This window comes from Lepisma saccharinum, chromosome 4 (genome assembly GCF_977018435.1).
Source record: "Lepisma saccharinum chromosome 4, izLepSacc3.1, whole genome shotgun sequence".
Classification (NCBI taxonomy): domain Eukaryota; kingdom Metazoa; phylum Arthropoda; class Insecta; order Zygentoma; family Lepismatidae; genus Lepisma; species Lepisma saccharinum.
The window spans coordinates 64090431-64114632 of NC_139232.1; the positions used below are offsets into that span (position 1 = coordinate 64090431).

The window sequence follows — 24202 nt, forward strand, 5'->3', positions numbered from 1 at the left end:
ACATGTGAACTAAAAAGTGTGGTATTGATTAGCGAGTGCAATGAAATGTAATAACTAAAAATTATGGCATATAGGTTGAAGCGCGTCTCCTCTACAGCACATTAGTTTTATTAAAGAAAATTACCAAACTAAAATGTTTCAATTTGTTCGGCTTTTCATTCTGTCTGCCGAATCGGAGACGTCCTTTTCCTCTGGTTGGGTAGGTAGAGCATGCATCATGTGTGCTCTAAAGAGCGAGGCGAAAATATGAGAGACTCATGTATAGATACGTGTAGATGGAGACCATAATTAACTCAGAACAAGACGACGTAAACTGCGAGCGAGGAAAACGCCGCACTCATAATAGTGCGGAGTATTAATTGATTTAATTGTATTTTTCTTAACGAAATTAAACAAAACTATACTCGTAAATGTAATTTATTTCGACGAAATATATGCCCCACTTCTCAATTCAAGTGTCAAATCCTCCGGTCCCCTGTGATGACGGCTCAGTGGCGGAGTGAGTTAAGTGGGCGACTTTTGATCTCGTCACCGAAGTTTCCGGGTTCAATTCCCGGACTTGGTATGGGTGTTCTTGCGAGTGACCCTTCATCAATTTCATCTAATCATCACTTATTGTCGCCATGACTAGTAAAAATTGGCAGAAAAAAGATGTTAAATAACAAAAATAAACTAGATTGATTTGTGAAATTTTGAAAATGAACCCAGGTTTTCATATCTGTCCAGTGATTAATAGCCGCACCTCGTGTATGTTGCATGAACAGAATAGAATCAAGATAAAAGAGAATGTACAGAGCCTGGCCAAATTCAAACTAAGTAGACGACACAATGTGTGGTGGATTGATTGATTGATTTCGATATTATGGACTCAGCACATAAGCTATTTTGCCAGTCACGCAATAGGGGGATAAGTCACTTAACTAAAAGAAAATTAAGGACAGATCTCTGAGAAGAAAATAAAATATGTCTATTAAAAACTTCCTAACTCAATTTTTGAAACTCATTCATTCATTAGCAAGAACTGAAACTATAGTGTTTCCGAAGTTCAAAGTCTCCTTACCCATTCAAAGCTGAAGCTGTAAATGGGCACTCGGCACACACAAGGACAAGCAGGACAACACAACTCCATAGAGATTATGGTGGACGTGGATCAAGGCGCCAGAGCCTCGTTGGCCTTCAAGAAGTACACTCTATCCCGGGAATCTCTGGAGCGAGCGAACGAAAACAAGTCTCTGCGCAGGTAGTGACTCGAGAGGGCTCGGCCAATGAGGGGAAGCGAGTGTGGCTACGAGCCATTTGCGAAGCGCGCACTGCTTCGCTCCGCCAACTCGCAGTCTCCTCTTCTCTACCGTTAAGCGCGGTCTTGCTCCACAGATCCCCGGGACAGAGTATAGTTACGGGGGAAGTGAGTTACCAATTTGTGATGCCCATACCAAGATATATAATTAACGGTATAATTAACAGTAATTCTGTGACCAGAGATACACAGACGCCTGCGACCGAACTGTAATAACCTATCGCTTAAGCAATTATCAGAAAGGTGTTTAATAGCTTGGGCGTACGTGTATTAATAATGCGTCTCTTGGCGATAAATCAATCGGCGAGATTTAGGTGAACACTAAAACCAGGTGTTCCATTCAGGGCTAACAATGCATCCCTATTTTAACCTGAGTACTTATTGTGGTCCGTATTCAAGCTGTCGGTTGTCAACAAGCCACGGAATCCGGTGGCTCTGGACGGGAAGGCGCAAAACCATTTGACTTGTTCCCCGGACCGGAAACAATAGTTGGGCTGCTGTGGTGTGCTGTGGGATTTGGAACAGAAACAGAAGCCACTTGAGTTAATTTCACCGAAATTTTCCTGCTGGGATCATGCAAATAATTCAGCGTATTTTCAGAACTGACTGTGCAGGTTGCGTTCTCCCTGGCAATCAAGCCAGTATGTCGCACTGGTCGTTGAACAATCATAATTAGTGCACGGAGCCAGATGTGTGCTGCTGTCACACAATTATTTATTTCGCGTTCGCAGTGTCAATTTGTTACAGATCCGAAAAATGTTCAGAAGTTTAATTTGGTATTACTTGCTACACTGCTGAATTATATTTAATTGTTACAAAATTCAATTTACATTTTGCGAAACGCATTGTGTCTAATTAATATCATGTATTATTATGCTCAGATTACTGTTAATTTATTTGAGGTTTGAAAGACCTTCGCAGTGGCTCATAAGCGACTGCACGTGCATCCCTAAAATTATAGTACTTCATAAGGTATACAGGAACTATGTCAAATTTGAAAATGCATGTAGATCAGCAATGGGTCAATTGAACGTAAATTAGTCTTAATTTTAGTTGGTTATCAGTGGGGGAAAACGCAACCCACTTGCACTTTAAGCATGTAAAAAAGTTATAAAAGTTACATATTATTGAGAACGAAGTAGCAGTAAAAATTAAGCAAACTTATGCAAGCCTACACGCATACACCTACTAGATAAAAAAAAAATCACCATTTATATATGCCTCTCCTTTCCGTCGTATTTCCTGCCTTTTTAGGTGAAACATTCATACCCGTATCAGGACTGGAAAGTGGAATCGTCTGTAGCGAGATACCGTGAGTCCAGCACTCAAAAGCACTTGGCCACCGAGGAGGCCAAAAGAAAAAAAATGACTAGATAAGTGTGAAATAACATAGAGCTTCGAAAACTTTTTTTCAAGTTTAGTAACATTTAAGCAGTTATTTTGTTTTAAGATATTAATTTGGGTGATCTTTTCGACGAATTAAGAAGGACAACCTTCAAAACTGAACGTACTACAAACACAGTTAGTCCGAAGAATTAAGTAAAAATTGTGTCAATCAAGATTTGAAACGCTGCACGCATCGGCGGAATACCTACTGAGCTGCCATATTGGAAAATGGCGGACGCGGGCAATTTTCAGCCTGTAACTTTCCAGTGGGTAATCAGGTTTCAATATTTCTTGTTTTGTTTTAAAGCTCTTCGTAAGACAGAACTTCATTGTCATTACACATTTTTCTCCAAATCTTAAAGGTTTCACGCCTTCAGAAATGAAAATAAATTTGGAAGTAAGCTTTACTCAGAATTTTCTTCCCTCTATAATTTCGTTATTTAAACATATGAGATTTATTACAATTGAACGTAAATTAGTGTTAATTTTAGTTCATTATCAGTGGGGGGAAAACGCAACCCACCTGCACTTTAAGCACGTAAAAAAGTTATAAAAGTTACATATTACTGAGAACGAAGTAGCAGTAAACATTTTAAAGTGGGCCTCCTAATGGTGAAGTAGTTAACGATCTCACCTTGAAATCCAGAGATCTCGGGTTCGATCCCTGGTGGATGCACAGTGGTTCGTATCCCCCTCTAACCGGTAGGTCCATTCTCGATTAGCCTATCTCAAGACAGTAGAGAAACTTTAAAGTAACGGTAAGTGTAACGTAGCTACATTTCGAATAGAATAACCGTAACGGCGTTACTTTTTATGTAACTCAATTAGGAAGTATATCCTCAGAGAGTGTAGGCTCGTCTCGAATTTCACCTACTCCACTTACATGCAAGTAACAGGTACGGAGGCAAAACAATCCACTCCCGCAAGTGCAGCCCTCCTCCGGCGTTCTGCGCAGGGAATTTGCTTGCCGGAGCCACAGCCTCTCGGATTTATCCGCTGCCCGACGTTACAGGGGGTTTAATTACACTACTGCCAGACCCCCGCGAACTCGCCTTTGCGTATTAAAGAGGAACATGCATCCGAGTAATTTGCTCTGCAGGGATTCGAGGAATCGCGTTCACCCGCAGCTGCTTATGCACGCCCACTCGGATATCGGTACAAATGGAAGACCTTTGGCCAACGGCAGAGCAGCTGCTTTCGAAATTTACACTCTTCTCGAAAATCCGATATATGATGTTCCAAAATCTGAAAAATTGCATATGCTTAGAATTCTTCTAGAGCAGTGGTTTTCAAACTGTGGTACGCGTACCCCTAGGGGTCCATGAACGATTTGAAGGGGGTACGCGATCAGCTTGGAAGAGAAACTTCGAGACAACCCACACGATAACATTCTTTGCTGCAGGCAGTGCCGGATCTACAAGCCGCAAAACCCCGCAGTGGGGGGGGGGGGGACCGGAGACAAGTAAGCCTTTAGGGAGCCCTCAGCCATTGACATAGTAGAGGGTTCGTTTATGTAAAAAATAAACGTAGTTACTCAGGTGTACAGATATACAATATATACAGATAAAGGTAAAGTTAATGTTTCCTGTGCGTATAGCACCGTGCCATGGAGGCACATTTAGAGCATGTGGGGGTAGGGCTAGGTATCATTTGATTTGAGGCTGGGTGGGCCCTAGAGCCGCTTTATGCGGGGACAAAGCCCGTCCCATCACCTACTCCGGCTATCCCGCGTGGGAGTCAGACTACAATCAAATCAGGATAGAATTTCACAAGAAATGCAGTGGTGAAGGTTTCTATAACCTATCTTTAATCTGGAAAAAGTTATGACTGCATGATTGTAACAAATGTATCATTTTCCAGGTGTGAGAAAACAGTGTCATGTATGTAGCACATATCACATCCCCACGGGCGTGTAGAGCCAAATCCTTATTTCTGATTATGAAGAGTTGGATTTGTGTACAAAAAAAAATGAAGTTCCTTCTCAATAACAAATTTATATTGCAAAATCATGTAGCAATTTAAATTAAGAGACTACTGTTATTTTGATATCAACCTACAATATACGCGTTCTTTGATATTAAGGTATTGAAAAAACAAGGCTATTTGGCCGAAGGTGGAAAGTAGTGGGATCAGGGTAGAAAGTTGAGGCCAAAAATCGACCTCGCCTGGATTTATCTTGGGCCTTCCTTTTTTATATAAATATGTGTAAAGACATTAAACTCCTATAAAGTATTGTAGGAATAAGTATTATAAACCGAATATGATTAAAAAAAACTCTCCCCCCCCCCCTCCGAAAACAGAAAGAAATCAGTATTTCTGCTTTACTTAGCTTTGCGCCCTCCAAATCTCTCAATAAATTGGCGCCTATGCACATCACCTCCTTCCCATTAAAAAATTAGTTGAATTCAATATGGCGGCCACCAATATGGCGGACGTCCGCTTGAAACACACCAATGTGGTTCCCTCTAAGCCTAACATGTTTCTATCATGAACATATAAATATAATTCATATTGTTATACCCAACCTAACTTCTTTACTTTTTATAGGGGGTGTTAAGGGACTTTTGAATCACCCTGTAGGCCTTTGTATGAGACTTTGTCAAAATGAGATCAATAATTACACACACACACACATACATACATACATACATACATACATAAGGCCCCTGTGGTGCAAGTAGTATAGGGAAACTCTGATTCTGCCCCACATTTTCTGTGGGTGCTTATTTATACTAACAATTCACTCGAATGTAGACTAAAAAGTGCACAATTAATGCACATATGGTAGACCAGGGCATTACGGATCAATTTTTCTTTACAACAGTTTTTATTGGACAAGGAATTATGCTAGCAACACAAAACTCTACCAAAAAATTAATTATAGTTTCTACTACATGTGCATAGCATTGAGAGAACCAGAAGTTGAAAATACAATTCAGAAAAAAATATTTTGTGAGACACTACAATTGATCCGTATTGCCCTGGTAGCAGGGGTAAAGCGGATCACTAACAGGGCAATATGGATCAGTTTAATTTTATGTATATAACATAAGATTAAAAACATAAAAACAAGTACCGTATACTGTATTACAGTTTTGGGATCTGACATATACCACACACAAATTGTTTTCTTCCGACAGCATTTACGCAACGCTCATGATACCATTTACGACAGGACTGACATTGAATCCAATCTCCCATCTGTGCACATCTTGGATCATCATATGAAATGTTACAAAAATCATGTCTACATTCGACATGCCATTTGTTCGTACGCCCTGACTAGTCCTTTTTCTTTATTAAGGGATGCGGTATGTTCTCTTTCTCTGCAAACTTGAAAACGGATCTTCGCACAGCTTTGGGTGTTGGCCCGAATCCTCTTCGAGCTAAATCACACAATCTCGAAGAAACAGCCTGCTCAAACTCATCACTAAACACTTGCTTTACACCAGGACGACCAACGTCATCTGATCCACCAAATGTTCTTCGTTGCAATGAAGTATATGGCACACCACAAAGTTCCGCAGCTTGCCAAATAGTCTTTTCTCCGGATGTCACCAAACGCACAGCTTCACACATTCCTACTACAGACCACGAATTTCTGGTGGACTTCTTTTGATAATCGCGAACTATCTGGAAATTGAAAGCGTCGTGTTAGAAGAGATACTGTTAAGTAAAAGTACGTAAAACGTACTGAAAGTGGGAGATCCGTTTTGCCCCGTTTTGGCCGATCCGTAATGCCCTGATTTGCATATTCTCGACATATGTCCATTTAAATAATAACAAATAGGGTTAGTCATATCAAATACTGGCACATCGCAAAAACACACCCTACCTTATGACATGTTAAATTGTAGAGCACTTAAACCCCTACATTCTACATTGCAACCTTACCAAACGTCGAACAAAACTTACAATGGGTACTTTTTCTGCACCGTCTCCACCAACTTGCTTACAACAATCACTTGTTACGCACGCGCGCCAACTGCCACAGCGAACAAAGACAGGCAGCTAGTAAGCGGACAGATGGCAGCATGATCCGCTATATTTTTCAAGTTCGTGCCTGCAACAGTTTTCTTTGCAGGTCACGTGAACCTTACATTGATCCATAATGCCCTGGTCTACCCTATGTATATATATTATGTATATATACACATATACATACGTATATGCATAATTTGTGTGTGTGTGTGCATGTCTGTGTGAAGATAGGTAGGTAGAGGGGGGGCCTTTGGTAATATTTTGCGGGAGGGCCCACGATTTGTAGATCCGGCACTGGCTACAGGTGTGTAGAGCAGACTTCATTGTTTGAAACTTCATAGCCTTAAGGTTCTCTTTGTCACGGACACACTTCGTTTCACATGTTTTGAAATAAAATACTCGTTCGAAATCTGTCTATTTCATTCTTCAACTCAAAAACCCACAAACATTTGTTCGTGTAAAAATGTCACTAGTACGACTGGGAACGGTACCGAAAGAGATTACATTTGGAGACGAATCTCTGCTTGAAAGTTTCAAGTGCACAGCCAGACATCAAGAAACTGGGTCAGGCTATGCAGAAACATCCTGCTCACTAGAAACTCTGAGGAAACTCCAAAATTTTGCTTCACAGTTTGTTTACAAACTTATTTTTATTCTTATTTTTTTTAATAACTCTGGAAAAAGTATATGAAAGTTAAAGTTCTTTTTAATATATTTCTTAGCTTACATGCTTCACATTGTAATTTTTGTAACTGAGCATAAAGATTGTAAACGCAGGAACACCCAATAAAATAATGAACATATGATTCTAATGTTTATTTGTTTACTATCGTTCCGCATACAGCCCAAATGCCAACTTACTAAAAATTCTCCACCAATCAGCCAAAAAAATTCCCCAAAACCCACTATTCGGAGAAAACCTATGCGGGGGGGAGGTACATTATACGTTTAGTTACGACTAAAGGGTACAATGAGGAAAAAGTTTGAGAACGGCTGTTCTAGAGCATTCGCTTGAATCTTCATCTGGTTTGCTTTCGCTGTCTACAATAGTTTCATAGGATTACGTAGCCACTAAATAGAGAATATCTAGGCAACAGCGAAAGGAAGCCACACGGAAATTCATGTGATTGCTCTAGAACAGAGGTGGTCATTTTCGTTCAACACCCCTCGCCCTCATGGCTCGCCTTCGCCCTCACTCAGACCACTCGCCTCACCTTCGCATGTCCTCGGAGAGTGAGGGTGAGGTCTGCCCTCATTAGGGTTGTCCTCCGGAGGGTGAACAGCTCTGCTCCAGAAGGAATTCCAAACAGATGGAATTTTGCAATTATTCACATTTTTGGCATATCACAGCGGTGTTTTGAAACGAATGGCAATTTCAAAAACAGCTGCCCTAGGGTGGGCCTAACGTCAAGCTGTCACAAGCAGTTTTCGAAAATTCCTTCCCTTTCGAAAAATCGCTAAGATATGACAAATTCTGAAAACTGCAACTGTTTGGAATTGCTTGTAGAGCATTACTTACATGAATTTCCGCGAGATTTGCTTTCGCTGTTGTCTAGATATATGTGATGGAAAATAGGCTTAAATAGCCCGAAACTTTTGAAGACACCCAGGATTTAACTCGATATTTGAAGCCATGGGTTAGTCTGTAGGAGTGGACACTGTTCAAAGGGTAAAACTTGCAAATTTTAACTGACCAATTACAAATTACTGACCAATTTAATTACAGCCTAGAGATAAATTAGTATTTCAAAACAGAACTGAGATTTCATTAAAATAATTGGCTGTAAATATATTTTCCTGCGACTATTTTGTCATTTCCTTTCTCTTTTTGTCTGGCAACTTTGAGAGTTTTTAGTGCTTTTCGGTCCTCAGGCCAGTAATGGTAAAGAGCAATGCGCTCTGTACGGAAGACAGCTCCAAAATGTCAACCACCCCACAAATTAAACAAGCGCTTAGGTATCGACCCAGCACACAACCTCATCAAAGTGAAACGTAACAATATACAAGTAGAACCTTTGACATTCTGCTTGAGCCTTGTTTACCCCAACTGTGACAAATGCTTGCATAGATTGATTGCATGCCATCCGCTGCGGCGAAGAGGTTAGAGTAGGTCGCTACGCAACCAGTTGCCCTAGGTTGGAATCCTGGGAAAGGCATGGACGTTCCATTGTATGTTCCTTCGCCAATATCAAGCTCTTGCACTGTTAGGAAATACCATAAATTCAGACTTTTTAAACACTATTAGGAGTATGGTAGCTTATTGAAGCTTTTCAAACTAGACAGTCTTGAAGTTAGAAGAGAAATATACACAATATCTTATTTGGAGAGTACTATAGAAAGAAGACTTCAGGTATCTAACCTACTAAGATTATTACGTTTCAAAGTGAATCAGCACAATCTTATGGATAATTGTGAATAATTGTTACCGGATCTTTTAAAAAAAATGTGTTTTTCCATTTTTTTATTAAGATTTACAATTCATATTTAGCAAGGTTAAATATTCAAGAATTGTTAATTATCCTTTTAGAATCATTCATCAAGTAGATGAACCAGAATACTTTTTCTAAGTTAATTTATTGATTGTGTATCTCTTTTTAAAGGTTTCAATGTTTATATTTACTAGTATTTTATTATATTTATGTTAGTTGAGGTTCAGCTGTGAGCGATTTTAATTAATAGTATGTTTTATCAAATACCTTGTATTTTCTCAACTTGTAATTGTATGTCATGTATTTTCTTTTTAAGTAAAGCTGCTGAAATAAGTAATCAATGTTGTTCACAGCAGTATAAACGTATATAATAATAACGTGATCATTTTTACTCTTTTACAGTAGATGAATGGCAGCGGAAATTGACGGTCTTAGACTCCAGTCAACTTTATTACGTTGTGAGATGCTTTGCTGCCAAGTGTGGTGGAGCTTCATCCTGCTGAAAGATTATGTTAACTTCACGATTTGGTATAAACAAAATGTACATGTTGACAAAGCAATACGGTAAAGCATTACACCACACTGAACTTACCGTAATATTTACAATGTTTTACCGTTAACATTTTAACAATCTGGATTGTTAATTTGCAAAAAATAAACTGAAAGCAACAGTTTCTTTTATTTAAATTTGATTATTTTTTCATGCATAACGATAGATAATGATTATAAATTCCTGTTACGTACGCCATAAATGTATTTTTCAAACATATCTGGGCATATTATGTAGCTGAAGTGTAATAAAGTGCCCCAAAAGTGTAAAATAAATGTAACACGTGTGGCGAAACAAATGCTCAGACAGCATTCCCTTTACGGGCGAGGCTACATCTGAAATTCCTAGCTCATAGTAAAATCTCGGAAACAAAATATCATAGGAATAATCAATCCGCAACAAGCCATTATATCGGTATTTTTGTCCTATTCATAATTTGTAAAAAAGAAACGAGCCCATGCTTTAACGGGAATTCGCACCTATAGTCTGTCCCATGAATCTGCGGAGCAAGTCCTCTGCGCAAGCAGTTACTCGAGAGAGTTTGACCAATGAACGTGTGAGAGTAACCGGACTGACAGCTACCAACCATTTGCATTCTTTGTTCTGCCCACTCGCGTTTTTCCACTTCTATGCCGTTATGCGCGGCCTTGCTCCACACACTCCTGGGACAAACTGTAGGGGCCTCTGGTGGAATCATTAAAGTTACACACGTATTTTATGTTAAACTTGCATGAGTGAATCCTCAAGAGTAATCCAAAACGTTTCTTAGTCTCTAAACCTCACTGCAAATCACCAGTTTACAGTTAAGAAAAACAGAACGATTATTTCCACCTTTCTCCAATTTTTACTCGCAGAAAAACGTGGACGCGAGTGACAGATAAGCAAGCGTAATACCTTATTGAAAAGCAAAGAAAATTATGAATTGTAACAACGTAATTGGCAGAGAAAGCAATCACAATACTGATTGTTCTTGAAGGAAGAGCCAAGGAATCATGTTTTGCTACTGCAAAATTTCCCATGACTTTATTTTCACCTTGAAAAATCGATCTCGAGCGATAAACACAATTTAAAAAAATCACTCAAAATTATGTTTTTTAAGTAAGCAATCTGCGAAACAATTTTATTTCTTGCTCTAATTTGCATGGCACTCCCATCCCATTCTGTTCGGTTTATTCAGCGAACACCAAATCGGAGGCAACACAATTAGATTTCATCATCTGTCAAACTCTGTTAAACGTGAAATCTGATTACAGAAACCCGAGAGGATTTTTCCACCATGCTTTTCAATTTCGTCCATTTCGCACAAGGTTGAAATTCTCTGGTTCTTCTGATTACCGTGAAATTGGTATCATGAAAATCAATTGGTCTCCCTCCTTGTCTTCCAGCAAAACAATATACTGCATTTCTATTATCAGCACAAAGGACCAATTTTCACGCATTAGAGAGGGAAAACAGAATAGTACCAATCATTTTCTTCCAATCAGCGTTTGACAAAAGAATATCCACATTTATTTAATTATCCACATAAAAAGTTTTCTTAAATTTGTTACAAACCTCGTACAGATAACTAATTTTATTTTAGTTTTCATCAGTAAAAACAGTAAATAATATTCAAGATTAGTGTGAAACTGATAGCTTGTATTTAACTCCTTGCAAAAGAACACTACTCGTTGTTATGATTAAAAAGATAAATACCCTCAACCCAACTTACAACTTTCCGGACTAGGGCGAGAAAACAGAAACTTCACACGCAATGACACTCTTTGGTATATATCAAAATACATTTCTTGTGCTGTAATACACTAAATGCAACGCTCATATAGCTTGTCAAAACACTTCTAGAAGTCATTGACGGGAATAGTGTTGAGACACACGGTCGAAGCTCTTTGAATGTCTTTAACAGCATCGAACTGGGTTTTTTCTACCACAATTTCAGTTTCAGGAAAATGAATTACAGGGTGGCCACTATAGGACCATGATAAAATTCAAGTACAATTCCTAGTTTTCAAGGCGAACTTTCCAAAAAATCAAGGGTACAAGCAGATGTGTTCTCTATTTCAACTTTACGTATTACCGCCCCTCACCACCTACACACACACACACACATATAGTATATTAACAATGTAAAAGTTTGTGCGATTCCAATGTATCGAAAAATTGTAATTCAATAAATTGAACGGTATATATAAGGTGTGAAGTTTACATTTGCTATTTCGCGTACTCAAGACTAGAAATGCATCTACAAACACAAGTCACAAATGTTACGGGATATAGTAATCTATGAAAAATTGTTAATTGTATAAGAATTTCAAATTTACCTAATCAACTTCAATGTATTTTACAAATTGTTCTGCAAAGGTCAATAACAAAGTAAACATATTGAGAAAATTCTGTTTTATTTTTCACGCATCTTTCTTTTCCTTCATATATAAAAGTAAAAGATAAACTGTGAAGAACTTGGCTCAGGGCATTAATAAATATCTAAAATTTCAAGCAGAATCCGCGCATAATTCCCAGAATTCGAGAAATTTCCGGCGAGTGGCCACCCTGAATTTGTCAGAAAGAGACAGATCAGGTCAGGAGGAATGAGAAGCAAAACCATTGCCTTGGAGGTCAAAAATTGATAGACAACCACAATCCCAGTGACTTAGTGCATTGTCAATCAAAAGGGACCACGTGCCCTGTTGTTAGTATTGTGGGCGTACCCGTCGAATTCCGCCCCACAGACGCTTCAAATAATCAAGGTAGAACTTCCCTGTGATCGTCTGTCCCGTCGAGTCAAAGAACGTCAACGCATCGTCTTGATACCTACGGGACTTTCTTGGGTTCTGGGGACCCTTGGCTCTTTCACACTGAACTCCGGCACTTTGTTAACGCTTCATATTGGAAACACCATGTTTCGTCACCGATCACGATATTTTTTAGGAAACTGGAATCCCGATCCGCAGCCATAATCAGGTCTCGACAATGTTGAACCCCTTGGTTCTTCCGACATGGTGGCCTAGAGTGGTGTCGCTTGTGTTACCGTAACTTTTAAGAAGATCCTTCCCCAACGTTCAAATTTACCAGCAACAGAGACAAAACATCAGGGTAATTGGAAAAGGAGTGTCTTTTTAAATCATGCAAAATGTAAATGCACTACGACATCAGTCCGGAAAATTATGGGACACGCTGGGTATTACAAGGATATTCAGATGATCCCGTTTCAATTTTACATCGTGGCAAACAAAGATACTGCTCATTAATTGTGGTACCACATTGTTCACTGAATGAAAACATTTATTCCAGGCAGTTTGCTTCAGTTAGTTTTAACAAGGGATTCAGAGTTCGATTCCCACTGGGTGCACATGATGGTTTGAACACACTTTAAACTGTAGTGCCCAGCCCCGAATAGCCTATCTGCAAATCAGGTGGATTCATAAACTGCAACGAGTTTCGTTTCTAAAAAATCATATCCTTGTGGATGGTTGCAAATAGCGGTTATCACGTCTGAGGTCTGCGGATATCAAATATTACCATCCGGCCCTTCAGCTCTAGGGTTATCAAATCAATAATAAAAATAAGCTTATAACTGACTTCTGTGGTGACACAGTTCGTTTGGAAATTGAATCTGCTCTACAGTTATTCCTTATTGATATTACGCTTAGACTTAACTTACGTCTTCCAACATATTGCAATATAATGTTTTGGTCAAATACGAGGGTCACTATTTATATTTTGAGTCTAACAATGAAAAAACAGGAATTTGGCATTGAAAACTGCTTTATTGTTTTTCGAAGTATTCTCCTTTATGGTCAATACACTTTTGCATTCGTTCGAACCATTTGTCAAAGCAGTTTTTCCAATCTTCTTGAGACACCTCCATAATATGGTTTTTGAACGCATCAACGGCGTATTCCGCCGACGAAAATCGTTGTCCACGCAATTTATTCTTGACATTCGGGAGCAAGAAGAAGTCATTGGGTGCCAAATCAGGACTATACGGAGGATGACCCATCAATTCGATTTTTTTGACTGTTCATAAAGTCGGTTGTTAGACGAGATGTGTGACAGCTGGCATTGTCTTGATGAAGAATGATCCGACGGCGTTTGTTTGTTTTCCGTATTTGACCGAAGACCTCTGGCAAACAAATTGTTGTGTACCATTCAGAGTTGACCGTTCTACGTTCCTCTAAAGGCACAGTTGCAACATGACCAGTTTTCCCGAAAAAACAGGCGACTGCTGTTTACGTTCTGGCTCATATGCATATATCCATGATTTGTCACATGTTACAATCTTATATACGTATTTTGAAGCACCACGATTGTATTTATTGAGCATTTGTTTGCACCAATTGACGCGAGCGTCTTTTTGAGTTTTTGTCAAATTTTGTGGGATCCAACGAGAACATACCTTTCTCACAGCTAAATGATCATGTAATATTTTATATATGCTGGTGGAACTAATGCCTATGGTTGCCTCAATCTCACAGTATGTCACATGACGATCTTGCAGTATTAGGTTTTGCACAGCATCAATGTTTTCTTGAACAACAACTGATTTTGGACGACCTTCGCGAATCTCGTCGGTGAGCGAATGGCGACCACGATTAAATTCGTTATACCCAGCGTTTCACAGTGGCAAAGGATGGGGCTTCATCTCCAAATGTGGAAGTAAGTTGATCGTTGCACTCTTGTCTTGATAATCCACGTCCAAAATCGTAAAAAATCATCGCACGAAAATGTTCACGAGTTAATTCCATTTTATTGTTGTCGCGCAATCTCCAAGGCAACATAAACAACACAAATCAAGCTATTGACAAAACATTTGAAGTACGTTATGGTCAATAATGCCAGACGATTCCGTGCAAACGTCAAATCGCGCCTAACTTCAATCAGTGTTGCCAAGGCTCAAAATATAAATAGTTACCCTCGTATATGAATTTTGCATATACACAAGATTTGCTATATACATTAATGCAGGTACTATGAACGGCTACGATAATTTTTTATGTGGAATACCCAAAATCAAAATGTTTTGTTTTAAATAAAGTTACTCTATGTACGAGGGTGTATCAATATAAAAGGGATTGATTTTCTTGTTTAAATGCGCGCGACGTCGTGAGATAAACGACACTGTTCTGGAACTATGCAATTGGTGAGAGGCAGCCATTAGTGTGACGTGTTTCTAGTAGCCAGAGTGGATCTGAAGCTACAGCAGAGCATGGCAATCCGGTGTTGTTCGACTACAATGGAATTGTTCATGATCATGTGTTCCTAAACAGTCTACAGTCACTGCGGAGTACCACGTTGATACCACTGAAGAGGGGCAGGCGAAAAAAAAGCTTTGAGGACGCCATTTTCAATCGGACAATGAGCTGAACAACGCTGTTATAGGCGTGCTAGACAGTGTGTCAAAGAAGGCTTCAACTATTACCTTGAAAAGTGGATTGAACGTTGGAATCTCTGTGTACAGCTTCACAAGAATAATTGAAATTCAATAGAGAGAGCCAATAGTCTTAATTGCAATAATACAATTAGTTCCACTATTTCTCAATACGCCCTCGTAATGTGTGCTCTTATGTGGTGTCCGAGGCTTTGAATGTAACATATTGAAAATTCGGTCAATGACAACCTGGTCATTATCTCCCCTTGCAAGAAGTTGTTGTGCCGCTCTGTCCAAAGTGGTTACATCTAACAAGACAGCTCTAAAGATTGATTTTTGAAACTGGTAATTTACGTTTCGTTCTTCTTTTGGAAGTCATTCCCAGGAAAATTCGCAGATGAGTCCTGTCCAACACGTCAGCTTTGTGGGGCGTATATCGGCCCGGTCCCCTTCCGATGATAATCGCTGGTGCCAGGTGGCCAGATCTCTTCTCGAGAGACTTTCTCCTTTTTGTGCTCAGTGCGCGCATGGAACACACTGCTCGTTGGCGGAAGGGATGTTCAACTTCCAAACCTATCTTTTTAGTTGCTTTTAAAAATATTTTAGCATTATTCTTAATTTTATTTATATCATCCACTAGTAAGTCTACATCATCTCTATATGCTAACAACTGAGTTAGACCGTTTAATTTTAGTCCTTCATTGGTTTCTTTTACTTTCCTAACAGCATATTTTAAGGCAAAATTGTAAATCTGTCAGACATATTAATACGCACAACAATTTTACTTTGTTTTATTATTGCAAACTCTTATCATATTAACAAGCTTCTTAAGTATTCCAGACTCGACTAATATATTATATAATTCCTCTCTTTTAACGGAATCATATCCTTTCTTAAAATCATTGAATACCTGTGATGCAATCTATGAGAGGAAAATGCAAGCTTCATGTTTTTAGATCGTAATTTAATTGTCAATCAAGTGCGGCTTAATGGGGATAGACGCGTTAATATGAATGGGCTGTTCTAACGGCACGGGTATATAGTACATTAATCTTTTCGGAGCCCTAACGGAGGCTTGTCAATAACCAATTATCTATACTTGAAATACAGGCAAAACTTTCTCGGTCGGCTCAGCACCACGCTCCAATGCCTTCCGCTTCTGAAGCTAAGTTCGGATCCTTGCAGTCGTCTACGTCACGCCGCGTGGAATGGGGCAGACGACAAGAGCCGTTCCAGAATGTTAATGTGAAAAACTGAATCTAAAAAGGAGGGACGCGTAAAGCAATTGGATTTACGTCAAGGCGATTCGTGTGTGCGCACGCGTCGCTTTTCTGAGACTTCTGGCTAATCGCTACGACGAGGGTGATTAATTGTTTCATGAAATTGATGAAATGACACTTACAAAGAACATCCATGCCGGAGACGGTACCAAGACAAGTGTCAGTGTCATCTCCAATTTCGAGACGAGACCGAGAACGACTTAAAAAAATTTCGAGACGACACCGAGACCAGAACTGTCGAAGCAAACGAATATCAACACTGCCAGGTCTTCTGCCTTCGCAGAAGAAAGCGTGCGGAATCCAGTAATCAGTAAATCCTGACCTGAGAAAGTCTAAATCCATTGGCGTTGGAAAGCATTAAATTGAAAAAGAGTATTAAATTGAAAAAGAGTATTAAATTGAAAAAGAGTAGAACGATACTGCACACATATAGGCCTCCCTGATGGCGCTGTGGTAGCGCCGTCGCCTTGTAATCAAGGTGTCCAGGGTTCGATCCCCGGTGGAGGCACATAGTGGTTCGGATCCCACTTTAAGCTGTAGGTCCAGTCCCGATTAGCCTATCTGTGCATAAAGTGGACTTAAAAAACAAATATTCAAACAATCAATCGATACTGCACATACAATATGTGTAGGGAGGCAGGTGGAGTGTTTATTTCAGTGCTTGTGATAAACATACCTGTGCGCTGTGAGGACATCTACATGTATTCTACTACTAACATCTTAAGAAGCATTGTTTCTGGGCTTTTTATATAATACAGCAATAATGGTTGGTTTCATTCGTTGGATTCTGCCTTCTCTTTCTGACACACACACACGAGCCAATGTATTTTCGAACAGGCTACAATTTTACAATAAAATTTGCATAACCTTGCACTTTCAATAAAAAAAAAACAATATTCAGAAATTAATTTTGAATTCTTACATTTTATGACTATTTACAAAACTATACAGGAACAGATAGGTTCTAGGCTTCATTTCATTGTTTGCACTCGTTATAAATAGATTTTACTTTCTTATAAAGGTTTCCGAGAGCACAGATAAAGTGATGTACCACAATGCGGTACATATTCACGGTTGTGTGAATTGTTTTGGACGGGGAGATATGGAGATAATGGTAACTTTTTCATAGATACTAATAACGAGATTCTTTGAACGGGATACAATTTGGATAAAAAGGTTTAGGATGTGCTGTACACCTTCCCCCCCACTTTGGGGGGTACAATGTACCCCTGTACTCCCGTTCCTGCGCCACTGCACACACGCACTGGAAGAGGAGAGGTAAGGTATTGCAATGAAGGAATACGCCTTAGGTTATGGTTGCAATTATGTACAATAAACGGCAATAAAAATCGGACACCTAAATCCTAAAAAACTCTGCTTCCCTGCAAGGAGTTGTGTGTGTTGCCTAACTCTACGGCGGTGGTAGAAGTTGCCATTCAAAATTGGCTATTAAAATCCACTTATCGCCTTGGCAACACACAGAACGCCTTGCGGGGAAGCGAGTATTTCAGGATTTGTGTGTCCCATCTTTATTGCCGGTGACTGTACACTTCGAAACCCTTTTAAACTGTAGGGACAGTCCTGAAATGCCTGCTTTCGATAAAGAGGACTTCAAGCAAGGAACAATAACATGTACACATAACAGAGAATCTCATGTTAGACACAAACGTATGCAACTTTAACTCTGCAGTGCAGGCAGCCAGAGCACCTACAACCTCCTACTACGAAGCAGTCTTACATTATTTCCTTTCTATTCTTTCGGTCAGCTCGCCCTTCAACGGTAACGCACCCTCGTACCTGGGCGAGACCTCACCTCCATCCCTCACTACAATAATGTTACCATAGCAACGACAAGGGCACGAAATTGAGACCAGAGGCATTTCGAGACAAGCACGAGAGAGGGTGAAAAGAATCAATAGCAAAAAAAAAAAAAAAAAAAAAAAAGGAATGCAAGATGAACCTCGGATGACGACAGAAGGAAACAAGAAACAGAGCAGGGAACTGATTAGCAGTGAGGGTTCCCAAATGCAGATATTGTGGAATTGTGTTGAGGTATGAAGGCGAAGTTGTAAGGGCTGAAAAGGGAAAGCGAAAAAGATGTAATGTGAGGGAAATAACGAGAAAAAATATATTGGGTTTTGGGTTTGCAGTTAAAATAGAACTTGAACACACGAAGCCTGACAGAAAATCTAACTTTTTAACTCACTATAACTTCTGGAGGAAAGTTCTCGGAGCTTCAACATCAACAGCAAGTTTTCGAGGAGCAAATGCTCGTTGTTGGAACTCAACAAACCTGTTGATGCCATGCTCTATTTCAGAGGAACGAATCGCTTTACGTCAACTTGAAAAGAAACCTGTTGAAGTGCAATTCGATTCCCGGTTCAGCACCAAACGTCTCTGATGAAGGACCTATAACCCAGAGAGGTCCGTCCATCCATCCGAAGCTATCACCAGCAAAGCACACGTACTTAATTGTACCGTTTGAATTAACACGAAACAAGTAGGCTGTTTAGACACACAAGTAAGAAAACATGACGAGAAAAACGTTGAGATGAGCATCCCTGCATGTAAATATTGGTCCAACAGTAAACAATAAAGGCTATTTGCAGCACAGTAAGAGGGGAAGCACACGGCGTGCGGGCAATTCAAACCAGCCACGCACGCACGTTCACGAGACAACACACACACTTTTGCCACAGAAGACTATCTCCAAACATCAAAACACTGAGGCAGAATACGTACACCGCAACTTACGGGGGTCATGCACATCCACTGGCTTACCTCGGCAATCTGGTTCCCCATATCGGGGGCGTGCCCTTCAGTATCCACAATTGAAAATTTCGCGAGACCCGACACGAGAAAATGATGGGACAAAAAAAATCTGCACTCGAGAGGCGGCGGGGATACACACTTCCAAGAACAACGCTCCGTTCACGCTGGAAGCCTCCTCGCAACTGCCTCTCCGCTCCGTGGCTCATCTCCATCCTGCTCTGCACGACCTGCGCCCACTCCACCTCGTCACAATCGATCATCGGCCTGGAAGATGGAAGGAGGAGGGGGTGGGGCAGGCTCAGGTGGGAACCGGAGAGATCCTCCACTCTTCCAAGACTTCTCCTTAATATTCCTTGTCTTTCACGAGGAAAAACAGAACGGCGGTGGGCGAGAGATGGAAACCCGAGCGCCATTTTCGTCGCCCGGAATGGCCGGAAGGTCATCACTGTTTCCGTTGACCTAGCCTCCTGTTACATATTGCGTCGTCGTCAAAGGGCTTGAATTTCTTTTCAATATGACGTCGCCTAGACAAGTTCTGTTCCATTTCCATCTCCAGCTAAAATTGCATAGAATAATCCCATCAACGCCGACCTCCGTGACGGAGTGGTTAAAATAGCGTGCTACGACGCCAGGGATCCCGGGTTCGAGTCTCCCTTCATCAATTTCATCATCACCCATCCTCATCTTCGCGATTAGCCAAAAGTGGCAGAAAAGCGAAGTATAATAAAATAAAACAACCAATCAATGCTCTAGTCAACCGTACTGCGAATGTTCCGTTCTCTGGTATGTGAACAATCTTGCGTCTATGTACGTACATGAAATTCAAAAACTTTTATGGATGCTCTTCTTTTGACTCAATTATAAATCTCTTTATCCTAGTATTGTCTACTGGCAAAATCTTTTTCGAGTGTGAACTGCAGTAGTTGTCATAGTGGTCAATTTCTTAAGTATTTTGGTGCATGAAGAAGAACACATCGTAATATTTACGTTTAATTGATTGGTTGATTTGGTTTATATGACTTCCATTTTATGCAATTTTCATCTAATCGCGAAAATGAGCATGTGTGATGATATGACGAAATTGATGAAGGGGCACTCACAAACAACACCCTTACCCAGGTCAGGATTCGAATCCAGGGTCTCTTAGCGTCGTAGCACGCTGTGCTAACCACTCCACTACGGAAGTCGGCGGTAAGACGTTTGAAAATATAAGGTTGAGGAGTCCAGACATATTTACAAGTGGCAGAAATATAATATGCCTCAAGAGATAAGTTCGAGCACGAATTTGATTTGATTATTGTTACTTAGCGTCCCTTTTCTGCCACTTTTGGGTAATCGCGACGATGAGGACGAGTGGCACGATGAAACTGATGAAGGGACACTCACACAGAACATCCATGCCCAGGCTGGGATTGCAACCTGGGACCCTGTTGGCGGTAGTATTTACATCATACAAACACAGAAGCCCAAATGGGAGTGAATAAAATTGAGACAGGTTGTGTGGATGGAACTCCCAGGTAGTGAGAGAACGAAGTTTGTGGTGTGTGAGGTTGCCCAATAGACAAAGTGGGGAGGAGGGTTTCAAAAAATCTGTTCAGATCAAAGGATAGAACACCGGTAATTCACTTTAAAAAGCACAGATTACTAACAAAGGCACAGTGTTTCGGTCGAGCGCTTTGAGAATCAGACGCTGGCTTTGCATTCTCCCTCTTCCGGCATGCAATATTCACTATCCCACCAAGCTCGAGGCGAATTAACATCTGCTGTGGACTTAGTTCCTTGCTCGCCGCATCCGAATGATGATAATGCAAACTAGATTTCCTTATCCTCTCTCGGCATTATCTCAGTTAGCTTACCCTCTCGCCCAATTGCGGCTCCCATCTTATCCAATCGGATCGCTCCTGCTCCGCTGTTTACCAAGCAAAGACAACCTCAAATACGATCAATTTGCTCTGCGAAGCACCTCTCTGTTGGGTCAGCAAATGGATAAATGTTTGGCGAGGAAAGGATACGCACTGCTGCGTCGGGCAAGGAGAAGCTCCACCGTCCGAATCTCAAGGATCGAAATGGCAAGCGATTGAATCGATAAATTCGCGGTTTCGGATGGAAGGTTACCAGCACCAGGCGGGCAACATGTTCCAAGAGGAATTTGCTTTGCTGTATCCATGATCAAGATTTTAAGTGTTGCCAATCCTGCTTTTGTCGTGTATTTCCGTGTGCATAAAGATGTTGATAAAAATGGATGTTACGGGCCTCAAGTTTTCGCAATAACGCCGAGAAATACTGATAGCTCAAGAAAGTGTGTACGTGACTAAAACTATGTATTGAACACATACTCTACGAAATTACGCGAATTTGGTCCTTTACGCGATTTTTAGTGTTTCATCTCTTTGATACATGCATGTAGCGAAAAATTCCTCGAAAATCAGAAATTTGAAGATGATTCGATAACATTCTTGTGTCATTTCTGGTGTTCACTAAGTTTGCCATATTACGTTGTGTGCGACACTTCTGGGTTGTAACACTGCCATTAACCTTTAATGTGATTGTTACAACTCAGAAGTGTCCGTGACTGTACATACTGCATATTAATATATTATTTCAAGTTTCTCTTTTGGTTACAATTTCTTCGAAGTGCTTCAAAATGTCTCTGCAACAACTGATACACATCAATTTATGGAATACACGTCCATACCTTTCTACCGATGGTGAATCCGATTTCAAAATTTCTAGTCGGTTGTTCTTTCCTCAGCCCCATAATCTGCAGTGAAGGTAAAAATCACATGTTTATCACTGAATGATGTATAAAAAATATTAAAATCATATATTCAGTACAGCAAAGGTTCTATCGTTCCTTGGTCCTTTGAAATTGAAATCTGTTACATGTTGATTCATTTAGAAATGATGTAGTTCAATTTCTGCTGAGTGCAAACATGGATTAGAACTTTTTATCATTTTAATGCGCAGTACTCTTAGGCGGGTGCGCCTAAGGTGGGAATTTTTCCGACACTGTCTACTTCAACCTTAATGGGTACCTGTGTGCTACACTGGCGAAGAGGTGGGGGGCAAGGATTGCCAGAGGTTAAGTTACATCACTTCCAATTCCAATATGACCAAGATTTGGAGTCCCTACTCCACTTGCCCTCTTTGCGAGCAGAGTCCGGTGCAACACACAGAAGGTACTAGAGTGCTGATGCGAGATGATTTCGCTCGAGCGCCAAAAAGTTCACATGGGAGACGCTAGATAGCGTACGGAATCCAGAGCTTCTTTGCGGTATACACTCTTAAGTACATTCACCTCAGTACTCCGGCAGTTTGTTTCTTTATATAGCATATTTGCTATATACGTTCTATAAAACATACTTTATTACTAAGTTCGCTGTCCGTACACGTATAACCGTAATTTGCTTGTCACAGTAGGATCCCAAATACGGATCGTGAAGTGAAAGACGTAGTAAAATTAAAACTCAGGAGAACGCAGTCATCATATTCATGTAAAAATGTAGTTTATCTTACCAATACACAGTGATGTCTGATTGATTGAATTAAACGTGTTGGGTGCGTCGGCACTTAAGGCCATTTTGCACCCTTCTATGTATGCGGGGAAATGTCCCCTTATCTAAAATTCTGATTGAAAAAGTTAAGGGGTGTAAAAAACCCCTTGGAAAAAATTAAAAGTGCAAGGTTGTAAATAGACCTGCACAAAACACGCATAACACATTAAAAAGTGAATGTATTAAAAGCTTCCTCACAGACGGTGGAAGAGGCCAGGTCTTCGCTAAAAATCTAAAAAAACATCCCCAACAGGGATGACAAACATCTGGGAAGATTAAAAGTCTGTCTGAGGATAGCAAAGTCGGCACATTCAATAAGAATACGCCGAACACTTAGAATAACGTTACAAACACGACACATCGGAGGGTCCAGCCCTTGCAGGAAGTGACCATGCTTTAGACGGCTGTGATGTATGAAAATGAAATAACGATTGTGGGCTGAAACTGCCAATGCGAATATTTTACGTATATGTGCATACGATTATTACCGCATGAAAATTATATTCGAATGTACACGCGCGAGGGTGGGAGACTCGAACGAACGAAAGTGGCTCATGCAGTAGAGGGTGCCTTTACTATACTGCCCGCTTATTATTCTAATATCACCAGCTCATCAATAAGATTGATTTAATTTTACTTCGCTTTTATGTTACTTTTGGCTAATCATGAAGATAACGATGAAGGAACAATCGCAAACATGTAGGAACGACAAAACAAGAGCCCCACGGAGAATTATACTGGCTGAGAGTCCAGACTCCGTGCCAGTCTGCAAAATACATTCCCGGGTATACTATTGTGGGAGAGAGATCGACATTTGGATGTTTTCAGGTAGTGTCACACGTTACACCCCTAACAACTGATGTAAAGGTTTTTCGTAAAGAAACTATAATAAGAGATATTATTATAAAATCAATAAATACAGAAAAGTTACTCCCATTGCATTTATTATAACTAGGGCTCGGATGTTGAAGACCTATAAAAATACCTCAAAATATCAAAAAAAGGACCTAAAAACTGAAAAATTTACATATTTAATGAATATGAGCGGCACATCCTTATCTGACTTGAGATCTTTGCAGGCGCGTGCTGTCTGATCGTATACACCGTGCTGAACAACAATAGAAAGTTGCCACTTACAACGCGACCTTCCAGACAAGTTAGGGTTAAAGGACCTTGTACCGTACCTGCTTCAGTCGTCCAAAAATATTTTTCTCTCGTTTCAGGGATGGTTCAAATATATTTGTTTATTTCTTTTTTTTATTTCTTTACTACAGAAAGGATGTTTAAGAGGTGATGGATGATTATTCGAATTGAGAATGGGCAGTGAAAACGTAGTCGAAAGGAGGTGAAGTTGCACAAAAAAAAAACGTTGACCTAAAAAAAAAGAGAGGCTAAAAAAAGGGACCAATAAGCTAAAAAAAAACGCCGAAAAAGGCAGAAAAGGACAAATAAAACCCACTCTTTTCTGGCCTACAATGACCCAAAATGAACATATAATATGTTGGACCTTGTCTTCGGACACTAGGAAGAAAAAGGATTTTTCCTCAACTTCCGAGCCACTAATATAAATAACAAAACGAAATTGGAG

At 40.1% G+C, this 24202-nt stretch overlaps 1 protein-coding gene across 4 annotated transcripts in view; it reads right to left on the reverse strand.

Annotated features, from left to right (window-relative positions):
• LOC145986526 (transmembrane protein 47) overlaps positions 1 to 24202 on the reverse strand; it is a 276873-nt gene that overhangs the window by 39816 nt on the left and 212855 nt on the right. The window contains exon 1 of one of the 4 annotated variants that reach the window (XM_083120641.1): positions 19070 to 19247. The exons of the other annotated variants lie outside the window; for them this stretch is intronic. Coding sequence (XP_082976767.1) covers positions 19070 to 19090 — 21 coding nt within the window. The 5' untranslated portion in view covers positions 19091 to 19247. Of the gene's footprint in view, positions 1 to 19069; positions 19248 to 24202 lie in introns of those variants that run through there. 4 annotated transcript variants of the gene reach the window in all.